At 39.2% G+C, this 12678-nt stretch overlaps 1 protein-coding gene across 3 annotated transcripts; it reads right to left on the bottom strand.

The window, feature by feature from the left end:
• Positions 1–2337: 2337 nt before the first annotated feature.
• bcl6b (BCL6B transcription repressor) lies at positions 2338–9785 on the bottom strand. 3 transcript variants are annotated; one of them, XM_036216649.1, is made up of 12 exons: positions 8171–9785; positions 7968–8043; positions 7688–7891; positions 7365–7613; positions 7148–7279; positions 6253–6433; positions 5957–6165; positions 5771–5877; positions 5547–5684; positions 5338–5468; positions 3259–3396; positions 2338–3143 (listed from the first exon to the last, which is right to left on the bottom strand). In XM_036216649.1, exons 3-12 carry the CDS (start codon positions 7885–7887, stop codon positions 3003–3005), a joined length of 1626 nt encoding a protein of 541 aa, XP_036072542.1. In that variant the 5' UTR covers positions 7888–7891; positions 7968–8043; positions 8171–9785; the 3' UTR covers positions 2338–3002. The 3 variants fall into 3 exon arrangements, with proteins under 3 accessions (XP_036072542.1, XP_024143210.1, XP_024143211.1); XM_024287442.2 differs by having other exon boundaries at positions 7688–7895; positions 8171–9784; XM_024287443.2 differs by having other exon boundaries at positions 5547–5645; positions 7688–7895; positions 8171–9784.
• Positions 9786–12678: the final 2893 nt, after the last annotated feature.

Genomic DNA, 12678 nt, shown 5'->3' with positions numbered 1-12678 from the left:
CACTTTTAACTTTGAAAGATTTTGAAACATGCTTGTTACAGAACTCATTGGCTTTGGCATTTAGCTGCACCAGACAACCGAGATACCATGGAATTCCACTATTAAAGTACAAAGGTAGCCCCAGAGCAACAGAGACCACCTCACTCGCTAGTCCATCCCTAACGATCTACAGGAGGGAGCTGACCTTTTGCAAGAATAGCTCCCCATCTCTAACTCCCATCTTCACCAACAGCCTAAATCGGTTGCTAAAGACCGCACTGGTCTCTAAAATTATGAAAAATTTCAAACTACAAAGACCTGAAATCAGGTTCAAAAACTAGCACATATGTCCAGTTCACAAAGCTCCCCAGTCAGCTCTAATTATAATACTAAATGAACTTATGGCAAGCCTTAGGGGTAACATTTGTTCTATTGTTGTACAAAGAGTAGTGTTTTGCATGGACAGGCACCATAAGTAAGCGCTCATTTGGCTTATTACTTCTTCTCTAAAAACTCACACAAAATCAAGATGTATTGTACTCAAATGTTTTTTGTTTGTCTTTAAAATTTCTAAATGGATTTAATTTGATGCGACGTATGGAAACTTTTGCAAACCTGTAAAATAGGACCAGAAACTATTCTCTGTGGTTTGGGTCAATTAATTAATGTGGACACGAGGTTGAGTTAAGAGAACTGACACAAGATGGAGACATCTGCAACGTACAGTATCATTGTCAATTTTTTTTTGTTGTTTGTTTTTTCTGCTCTCCAACTTGATCTGACTGTCAAGAAAATTTGCCTTCGATGATGTCATAACAAATCCACTTTATTAAAATCGGAAATTTCAAACAAATTATTTTAAATACTGTTGAAGAATTTTGCAAATATTGTAAATGCTGAATTGAGTAGAATTATAATTTTGTTTTTTTCTATTGAAAATTCAATATTAACAATGTGACAAAAAATGTAAATTTCCATATTTTTTCAGAGTATAATCAACATTAAGTCATCTACAAAAATGAGTGTGCCAAGATTTTTTGAATCAAAGTTCTCACTTGATCTTGAGTTCCATGAAAAGTTCCTCTGTGTTGTTGAACCAGGAAAAACATAGCATGAACTTTTTGATTAAAACAGAAGATTATTGCACAATGCAAAGATAAAAAGCCAACACATTTTCTGTCTTGCCTGCAGGGAATTTATGCAATCCTTTCTGCCTTCTCAACTTTCATAATACCCCAAACTAACTTGTTTTTCCCACATAGAATTTCCCACTTATTATAAAAGACTGACAACGAACACGGCTGTTTGACAAATTAACCACGCATGAAGTGGTTGGTTAAGACAATTAACTGATCTTGGTTTATCTTATATTAATAAAGATGTTTTACTTCTTCTGTTTTTGATTCTGAGATCAATTATTTGGACAAATTTAATTGGACAAAAATCCTGCATCAGGTTTGAGTGACTACAAGATAACAAAGGCAAAAACTTCAACTCATGAGCACTATTTTTTTTTTTTTAAAGCAGAAGGGCGGCAGAGAAACTTGGAAAGTCCCGTCAAACTTCCAGCGTTTGTTGGCTGAGCGCAGACAATAACTTAAACAAGCCAAAACTCATCAGGGATCAGGAAGCGGGAATGACAGAGGGTGAGAGAGTTCAGTGGCAGTCTGCAGGCCCCCACCCCCTCAATGACACCCCTTCACATTCAGGAAGCACCCGCGGGCCCTCACGCGTGTTGTCGGCTGGCGGTGTGACTGCAAAGGATGAGGACCCTGGAGGAAACAGGTGCCCTCGCCCTCATTGTCTCAACTCCAAGAAAAACACATCATAACAGCCTCTTAAAAAAACGCTGGAATGGGTTTAACGTAAGAGAAAATCTGATTCATGGACAGAAAGACTTTAACTAATAAAAAGGAAGGAAACCCAAACTAAAAGATATGACTGTTTCATTCTGAAGTTTTAGAAAACTAATTAAGGAATCTCTCCAATGAAAATTGTGTTTTTAACATTTTCTTGTGTCATTTTGATGATGGAGGACATATATAAAGAAAATTAAGATTAAAATTACAATTTTGAATATTTCTTTATTCAAATCATTGGGAATTAGGATCTGACGAAAACACTGGTTGAGAGAGCATGTAAACAGAGAGCTCGCAGCAACGAGGTCCCGCCCACAACTCAGGTGAATTTCTAATGAACTATTTCCACTTTACAGAAACTATGTCCAAGAAAACAACATCATATTTGACATTTTGTCTAAAAATGGCATAATCCTAATTAAAAATCCACTTTTAGAATAGATCAAAAGATGATCGGAGAGGGTCTAAGCATATAATTACAAGAAACAACAACTTCAAATGGTATCAAATTCCTTTAATTCCAATTTGCCCTGCAAATAAACTTAAGTACAAATTTAAAACTATCACTAACTATCAAATCAATCAATGCATTTAGATGTTTTGAACAATTTTCACACATTAAATTCAAAACAAGTGAACTAAGTCCCTGACCTGCTTGGACCGTGTCCACAGATAATATGCATTCAAAAGTGTTTTATAATAAACAGTTAAAGGGCCCCAGGCCATACATTTTACACAGTTGTGCATTAAATATATATATTTTAAAAAGTAAAAACTTTCCAAGTGCTTTGCCAGATTAAAAACAGCTCACATGAAATCATTAATTTACTTTAACTGGTACAAGAGTTACAAAAACGTGACTTTACTTGCCTTATCTTTCTTATCTGCCACACACACACATTCTCAGCTTCCTTTATTTTCACTTTAATGGACTCTTCCCTTCTTTACAACTCTTCACAAACCCTAAAAAGACTTACACAAATCCTTCTCTAACATTAGATTATCATTCCTTTCCTCTCTCTACACAACTTCCACTTTTTCCAACAATAGAATGACCTTCCGTGTTACCATCTTCACTCAAAGACAGAAAAATGTTTTTGTCATAACATTTCCTGGCATAAATCATTTGATGTAATGCTTGGTGTGGTTGGTTTCTTCCTTTCTTCAGCAGGCCTGCAGAAGAGACTGGAAGGGCTCGGTCAGCACCTTGTAGCGGACCTTGGTGTTGGTCACGGCCCCGTGTTTCTGCCGCAGGTGCAGACGCAGCTGGCTCTTGTGTCGGAAGTGGAGGTCACATTTCTCACACTGGAAAACAAACAAACAAGCACCTGCAGGTTAAACATCAGAGCCCTGACGGAATGGGAACAGAAGTGCTGTTTGCTGTTTGGACTTTTGCAGATTGTGCGTGCTCCCGACTCACGGAGTAGGGCTTTTCTCCGGTGTGGATGCGCAGGTGGCTCTTTAGCGTCTGCAGATGGCGGAAGCGTGTGCCGCAGGTGTGGCACGGGTAGGGCTTTTCCCCCGTGTGAATCAAAACGTGAGCCCTGAGATGGGCAACCTAAAACAAAACAAACAAAACCTTCAAAATAAAACCCTCAAAACAAACACAAGTGAAGGATCACAAAGGAAAACATACTCTATTTTCTGCACTATAAGGCGCAGTTAAAAAACAATATTTAAATATTTAAATATTTTTTTGTTTTTTTACTCATCACGAACAAGGTTGCATGCCATTTATTTATTCATTTTTTTGGATGCTGTTGTAAATAGGCTAACGCAGCTAACACGTAGCGGTATCTGACTGTGTTTTTTTTACTTTTTACTTACAAAGTTGTGAGTTAGCGTAGTCAGAGTTGTTTGTTTTAGCAGTGTCAGTTTGTTTTTTATGTTTTCCAAACAAGTTTAGGATTGTAATATACTAACTTGTAGCTGTGTCAGATTGTGTTTTTATGTTACTAACAAGGTTGTGAGTTAGCATAGTTGTAGTAACATTTGTTTCTACGGGATCAGTTTGTTTTTATGTGCTCCAAAAAGTTTGGGAGGTATTGTTAGTACGCTAACACAGCTATCATGTAGCAGTGTACTACTAACATGGTTGGAAGTTAAATTTGCTTTAGTAGTATCAGTCATTTTTTTATGCATGACCAACCAAGTTGGGTCTTATTGTGATCATACTAGCGTGGCTAAGATGTAGCTGTCAGAAAAAGGCAGACAACGCTAAATTAGGGTCAGGCGCGGTCAAGCACAAGCATAAGGGTATCAGGGAACAACCAGAGTGGTCAGGGTCCAGGCGAGGGTCAGGGCAGGCGGCAGACGAAGGAGGGTGAGATGAAACAGAAGATCAGGTCAGGATGAGAATGCTCAGCAATGCAGGCAGAGTGGCACAAACAAGACTTCGCACTGAGCAGAGCTCAGTGCTCAGACTAAATACTGCTGGGAGTGATTACTGATGGGAACCAGCTGTGGGGCTCCTGGGAGTGACAGCAGGGAGAACCAGAAAGTGCTAGAACTCTCCCTCTGAAGGCCAGAGGGGTAGACAGGGGACTGATTCTGACAGTAGCATTGTTAAAATGTATATTTTATTAAGGGCTACTGACAAGATTGAGAGATAGCACAGTCACAGTAAAGTTTGTTTTATCAGTCTGTTTTTTACGTGTTACAACCCAGGTTGGGTGTTATTGTAAATACGCTAATGGGGCTAACATGTTGCAGTGTCAGAATTTGTTTTTTTTATGTGTTACTAAGAAGATTTGGAGCTAGCGTAGTCACAGTAACATTATTTTTAGTGATATCAGTCTGTTATTTTACATGTTGCTAACCAGATTAGGTCTCATTGTGACTATGATAGTGCAGCTAACATGTAGCAGTATCAGACTGTGTTTTTATGACATGTTGATAACAAGGTTGGGAGTTAGCATAATCACAGTAATGTTTGTTTTAGCGGTATCAGTCTTTTTTTTTGCATGTGTTGAAAACAGGTTTGGTGTAATTGTGAATATGTTTAGAAAGCTAACATGCTGCGTTTTCAGACTGTGGTTTTACTATATAAAACTAAAAATGTAGTGAGTTAGCATAGTCACAGTAATGTTTGTTTGAGTGGTATTAGCCTGTTTTTTTGGCAAACAAGGAAGCTACAACAGTTGTGAATATGCTAACGTGGCTAACACTTTTGTTTTTGTTTTTTTTGTCTACGGATTTTTTGGTTAATGCTTCTAACATAGTTTCAGAATTACAATGAACGCAGTTAATAGCCTGACTGATTTAACGATTACTCTTTTGTCTCGCTTATTGCACCCTACACTGCTGAAAATAAGATAATAGTAAATTGCATATTTAACAGTGTGAATCTCTGTCAATATCTTTTAATTTTAATTTTAGCCATTAATAAAGTATTATTTTCTCATCCCACTTGCATATTTAATCAAATATATGTGATTAATGTGCCATTTTCTCCTTACTGTAAGAAAAGGATGCTTTGTTTGATTAGCTTGACCCTCACCTGGACAAAGCGAGCGCCACAGGTGTCGCACCGATACGGCTTCTCTCCAGAATGGATGCGGGAGTGAGTCTTCAGGTTAGCCGGTCGGTTGAACTGAGCTCCACACACGTTACAGTGATACGGCTTTTCTCCTGTCAAGGAAAAATACCACTACTACTACAAATGTTTGTCTGATTTCTGCGTTGAAGAGAAAGCGACGGAAGCTTTACCTGATGAGATAGATCTGGTTCCTGGAACGGCGCTGGAATAGAAATAGGGCGCACGGTTGTTTTTGTGTTCCATGGCAGGTTGGCTCATTTGGGCGGTTTCTGGATCAGATTGAGGCAATTTGGGTGAGACTGGAGAAGCTACAACAAGAAAAAACCTTTACTTTAAAGACAATGGGTTGTTGTTTTTGGGTATGCATGAGAGAACAATAAGAGCTTATGGGTACCTGGTTCATGTTTATGAGAGGAAGACACTGTTGACTGATTCTCTGAGGGAGGTGGCCCGAGGGGAGGGGCTCGGCCAGAACCCTCGTAGCAGGAGGCCTGCCCCTGTCTGACAAAAACAAATAAATAAACAAACATTTACCAGATCTGTCTCTTTTTTAAAATGTGTCTTTTGTTTGTTTGTTTACCTATCAATCTGGCTAGGCACTTCTCCAGGGCACGCCTCTGTTGCTGTTTTTGGTGTCCAATTCATCCTGTTAGCATCTGGTGAAGGTTGACATTGGAGCTCCTCCGTCTCCTCTTTCACTTTAGTGGATGAGCAGAGGCGGTTCAGGACTATGTACTTGTACTTTTTCCAGTTGCAAGCCTTTGGGTCTGGAGTGAGTGTGGAATCACTCTGAAAAAAAAAACCAAAGTCTATTACTATCCCAGAATACCCAAATATCCAGATATATTGAAGTTTAGCTTAAATTGGCACCAGTACTTGGTCTGATTTGGCCTCAAGGTTCTTGCTGCAGGTGCTGGACTCGGCTGGGGAGTTGGGATGGCAGCTGGAGCAAGCAGGGCTCTTTGGAGATGACTCATGGCCTTCTTTCAGCTCTTCTGAGTTGGGCTGGCAGGTCAGGAAAGCCCCTGGCTGGAAAGAGCTCTGGACAACAGGGAGCCTACAGACAAAAACAAAGGAAGTGGTGTAATGGTCTAAACTGGCGTGCAAACTGCAGGAGCATCCCTTCCAGTTACCTTCAAAGAAACCAATTAGATATCAAGCCAGATTTCTTTTTCACATATTGTTGATTAATCATTGTATGTTTTATTATGAGTGTGTGTGGGAGGGGGGTGATGGTCTTAATGTGAGGTGTTATCTAAAGCACACTGAGTTAAGAAAAAATGGTTTGCAAATTAAAATTAAGTTTGATTTGATTTTAATTCATTTTATTTGAATGAAGTTGATTTGATTTGAAATGTTTTGATTTGTATTTAATTTGACTTGATTTGAATTAAGTTGATTTGGCATGACTTGATTTTTATTTAATTTTACTGGATTATTTTATTTTATTTTATTTTGATTTTTCTTGACTTCATGTTTTTTTTATTTTACTTGCTTTGGTTTGATTTGATTAAATTTTTATTTGACATATTTGGTTTGATTTAATTTGATTTGACTTGATGAGATTAGATTAGATTAGATTAGATTAGATTAGATTAGATTAGATTAGATTAGATTAGATTAGATTAGAGTTGATATGATTTGATTTCTATTTTTTGTACTTGATTTGGTTTGATTCATTTTGATTTGACTCAGTGTAATTAGATTTGATCATATTTCTTTTTATTTGACCTGATGAGATTTGATTTGATTTGGACAAAATAATAATTACCTGAAGTTCTCCACTAGGACTGACCGCTGGAGTCCTGGACTGGGCAGATCCCTCCGTTTGGGGGTCACGGATGCAACACAAACCCTGGAGTCCAGCTCAAAATGGATGGATTTAGCAGTCACAGTCTCTGTGCTGTGAAAAAGGCGTCCGATTAAAACCTAAATGTGTACAATCTGACTCCTATTACTAAGCTACCAGACGTGGAGTTGAGGCTCACCAGTGCAGTTGCATGAACTCCCTGCAGGTGTCGGCCACGTGGTCCATCTGCAGGTAGGCCGCCACGGCCAGTACCCCGGAGACCATGCTTGGTGTCAGAGGGAGGCGTGAGGTGTACATGAAGTCCAGCAGTAGAGAGACACAAGATGGATCCAAGGTGTTTGGTAGAGACACAGTCATGAGCTGTTCCCCACCGCCACCACGCCCCTGACGCAACATCTGCCGCGAGTACAGGGAGTAGAAGAACCCACTGCAAAGAAAAAGCAAATTAAAAAAAAAACAACAAAAATGTCAAGAGTGCAAAGGCTGCATCTGTCCTCCTACCTGCAAGCTACCAGCACGGCGCAGTGGGCACGCAGCTGCACGCTGCCAACCACAAGGGTGGTGTCGGTCAGGATGCTTCTGTGGCGGAGCTCGTTCAGGTTCAGCAACACGTCGTTGGAGTGGCGCGTGAACTCCTTCACATACCCGTCAGCCCTCACCACGTGGTCTCCATCACCCCGGTACGCCTGCACTGCTTCCATCTGACTGTCTGTGCAGAAATCAAACGTAAGTCCAGCGACTGAAATGTTGCACGAGTATAAAGTAAAACGGATCAACCAACCTGTGTGGAACTGAAAGAATAAATATAGTGAAGTGTCCCAGACACGTGTTAGGTGAGACCAGCTCCCTACTCGTACCTGGATGGGACAAAAAAACAAAACATTTTAGCTTTTATTACAGTAAATAAGTCAAAGTATGCATCAATTTCTCCAACTGGTTTCCATCATTTAAGGTAACAGTTAAATTAATAAAAAAGTTTCTTACCCCGACCAGCAGGGACGAGAACCAACGTCTACCTCGTGGCCGACAAACCCTTGACTCACTGTTGAGTCAGCAACCAGAGACGAGGAGCACCCACCGGGTCAGAACAACACTGTGAGGGGAGGCGGCTCGCCGAGGCCTCTTTATAACGACTTACAGGAAACTCCCTTACAACCAGAGCCGCTTGTTTCCTCTTTCCTCAATGGCCCACGCGTCCAGTGGAAGCGGCGCAGGAAAAGGCCAGACTCCAGGCTCCAGGTATTTTTAGTGGGCTATTAGTTTTTCTAAACCCCCATGGATCTGAAAGAAGTAATGGCAGGAAAGCTCGGAGTGTTTTTGAGCCACGTTGAAAAAATATATACCAGGACCCTGGGGGAGATGTGGTACGTGCCTGACCCGTCTAGGGGTGATCCAGGGAACATCCCCCTCCCTGACCACCAGAAAACTCTCCTGCCCTCCAGGCCTCTCCAGGACAGAGGAAGCTGCTCAACAGGAAGCTGGAACTCCAACTTATTGTTGGACAAACAAGTTCTCATCATTGATTCTGTTAGTTACACTTTGATTGACCTCCTAATGTTTTGTGATCCATCAGGTCACTTAGAAAAAAAGAGAATTTAGAAAAAAACATTATTTGGGGTGATGCCCCAAATTTGATGAAAAAAAAAAGTCATTGTCCTCTTTTGCGGAGGTAATAAGCCCTCCAAACACTATCCGGAAGCTTCTGGCTTGTTGCCTCGGAGCAGAGGCGACGTGCCATGAGGACCGAGAGGAAGGAAGCTGGACAAAACTTGATCTTTGTAGATGGAGACACCTTCTCCTGACACTGAAAAACAACCTTTACTCCACCGCCAGTGAGAGAAATGCGGCCGACAGATGTGCAGGAACTTCCCCACACGCCCACCTCACAAACACACACACACAGAGATGTGGACACATCCTGCGAAGGTGCTCAGAGACATGGATGAAAACGCTGGAGCAGGACATCCGTCCATAATAAAGCAACGAGGAGATAAGGTAGGAGAAGCCCAGGCTGTGAAAGAAGTCATGGAAAATAAAATGTGGAAAGTTAAATCAAACAATCTAAAGAACATTCAGTGCCATTGAAGGGAAATAAACAGACGTTTTTAAGTGTATCAAAAGGTTGTGTCAAAATTGTTGCTCTTTGTTTTTTTTTGTTTTAGCTGTTTTATTTTGAAAGAGCCTTCTTTTTTATACCTTTTTATAGTAATCTGATTTGAGATTTTAACTTAAATTTACAACCCTTTCTTTCTTTTTAAAGCCTTTATTTATTTATTTATAATATTTACCTTTTTTCTGTCCTATAGGATACTTCAAAAACGACTCAAAAAAAGTGAGGATGAGCTTCACTTTTCTTATTTTTGCCCACAAATTTGTGTTTTTTTAGAGAAATTGTGAAGACTTACAGTCATTATGAATATTTAGAGTGGACATAATTAAAATCTTGACAAATCAAAGCACAAGTTTGAAGTTAAAGTATCATTGCATCCGAAAATGTACTTTTATAGTGTCAAAAGAATTATCTGATTAAAGTATAAGTGGGTTTTTTTCAAGTTGTTTTATTATTTTCCTTTTTAAAGGATTGAATTTTTCACTAATTGCTGGCCTTCAGAGCAAAAAGCAAAAACTGAAGCATAAATTTGAAAGCTTTTTAAACTTATTTACCTTTTTATCACAAATGAACACTTATTGGTAACTATTTGCATTGCATCTTACACAAAAAAAAACTGCTTTATGAAACTTGAAGGTAAAATTGGTTGGTTGCTTCAGACAATCAACAAATCTAAAGCAGTTTTTCTTAAATAATTAGAAATGATGCAAGTTCAAAACAGTGTGATTGATATAAAATAACCAAACATGTTTTAAGTGTAGCAAAGGAGTTACCGAATGTTTAACTGTGACTTTTTGGGTGTTATTTAGGATTATTTTAGCTGTTTTACTTTGAAAGAGTGAGCTATTTTAGATCCTTTTTTACAATATTTGTATTTGAGATTTTCACTTATGTGTCTTCCAACTGACTGAGGGTTTTTTTAATGATTTTTTTCTTTTCTCATTTAAAGTTAAAGCTATATTGCATCCAAAAATGAAATTGGTAATACTTCCTTTTACAGTGCAGTACTTACAGGGTATTTAAGTTGCAATTAAATTGTATTTTTGTTGTACCTACTGGTTACTTATGTAGTACTTGCTGTGTATTTATGCGACACGGTTCGGTTGATACCTTTGTGCCTATACAGAGTATTTGAATTGTACCCACTGTATTTTTACATGGTACCTATTGGTTATTTACTTGTTAGGTTATTGTGTCTCCTCTTTGACACGCAGTGAAAGGGGGGCAGTCTGGTTGTGTCCGGCGTGAATGCAGCTACAGTACCCCTCCCCAAAAGGGCAGATCCCAGATGCCCGAAAATCTGAGTGGAGGGGACCTGGAGAAAACAAAAACAAGTCTAGAAAACAGTGAAGACTCCTGCTAAGTGCCCCGTTCTTTGGAATTTTGAATTTTTGTGCATGCTGGGGTTCAATTGCCATGTTTACAAAAAGTACAAGTGTTTCATAGTACTTACCATAGTACTAATGTTGTACTTTATTGTGTTTTTTCATGGTTCTATCAATGAGTAGAGAGTAAGTACACATAATGTACCATTTAATGTCACATTTACATATTTAGTTATTATATGTACTGTACTGTAAAAGAAAGTGTTACCAAAAAGATACAATTTTGCTGAATCTTTTAACCAAGCAAAAACTAAAACAGAATTTTTTTTACTTTTCCAGCATTTTTTACCTTGTTATTACAAATGTCTGCATTGTACTTTAAAGTAAATGCATAAAATATAATAATGCTTTATGAAACTCAGAAGTAAAATGCGACCATGGGATAAGGTGTGCACACCAGTTTAAAGTGTTTTGACAGACATTAGATCGCTTGTGTCCTTTGTAGAACAAAACAAAGAAAAAAAGAGAGGGACAATCATAAAAGGAAATAAAATGAAGAAAACAGAGTGGGAGATGTAGGTCTCAGCTACTTCCAGGCATTGTGAGAAGAACGGAAGAAGAGGGGGGCCGGCTGAGGAAAAGTGAGAACATTACGGGTTCACCAATGCCCGGAAGCCATTGAGTTGGCCTCCTTGGCAAATGTGGGCAACCCTCAACAGTGACTTCCTGCGACTTACCCCATCTGTCATTGCCCATCGGTGACCTGATGGCCTTATTTGTGATTAAACAGCACAACACAGGCTTGTTATCATCAAATCGAGAGCATCATGAAGCTTGTCTGATCCCACTCCCTTCATCCTGGGGTTTCCTGGACAGAGCGCCGCTGTTCATTTGATGCTTTGACTTCAAAACATCCAACTGGTGCCAAAGTGTTGATGGCCCCTGCAACAATAACACAGATCTGAGTAAACTGCCTCTTCCTGTCATTGCGAAGCACTCTGGACATATAAGGGCAAAGACCAGAGGAGGAAGTGTAGGGAGATCCCGGAGAGCTGTTTTGCTGTGTCCATGCTTTGGCAGAGGTGCATCGGGAATGAAAAATGATTGGTCACAACGCTAATTCCTTAAGGAAGTTCCCCAAGGAAAGCCGGAGGCACACAAAATGATTTGGAAAGGGGAAGGAGAAGAAATGGGAAGAAGGTAGTGTGAGAAAGCGTTAACCCGGATCTCATCAAGCACAAAATCATGAAGGAAGCACTTGATTTCCCAAATGAATATGTTTGTTTGGAGGTAGCAACCAACTGGAGCAACCAGGCCACATCCACCCCTCACCAAGCTGGATTTAATATAAAGATCTTTATATTATGGGAAACACGTTTTTTTTACACATATATTTTAATGTTATTAACAAATCTTTAATAAAGGGGGACTCTACCCACCTTTAGATCTTTCATTTCTACATTTTTTTAATTAATATGATTATAAATTAAAAGCAGACAAAAATATGCAGTTTAAAAAAGATTGACAGGAAGTCCATCCCATTCTGCAAACACTTGAAGCAAAATAAGTCGATGAACGTCTTCATTGTCCTTGTCTGAGCTGGCATGTGGCTCAAAACTGGACAGCAAGATAGCTCTGATCTTACTCGCAATATCTGTTGCTCCGGTAATGTTGGGTTGGGGGTGTAAGGTGTTGTAAACTGGTGTAAACAGAGAGCTCTCAGTCCGAGGTGACGGAAAGGGGAGGAGGGATGTTCTGCACTAACATTCCTTCCAACAACATAACTGCTACCGCCCTGCAGACACTATGTCCTTTAAAAAACTGACACTTATTTCTCCCTAATAATGTAATAATAATTATAATTATTATTATTATTTTATTTTTACTTAATTTAATGTAATTTCGCTTATTAAATTTGAAAATCCCATCAGTTATTTCAATGCCAGATTTCTGCTTTAATTTAAAAAAATGTCATAATTCTGATTTGAATGTTTGGACAAAGTTGGAATTCTGACCTTAATATTTAGACTCCAATATAAATCTCAGACTTCTGCTTT

The sequence above is a fragment of the Oryzias melastigma genome, linkage group LG18 (genome assembly GCF_002922805.2).
Source record: "Oryzias melastigma strain HK-1 linkage group LG18, ASM292280v2, whole genome shotgun sequence".
NCBI classification, from domain to species: Eukaryota; Metazoa; Chordata; class Actinopteri; order Beloniformes; family Adrianichthyidae; genus Oryzias; species Oryzias melastigma.
This window is presented reverse-complemented; position numbering and strand designations above follow the sequence as displayed.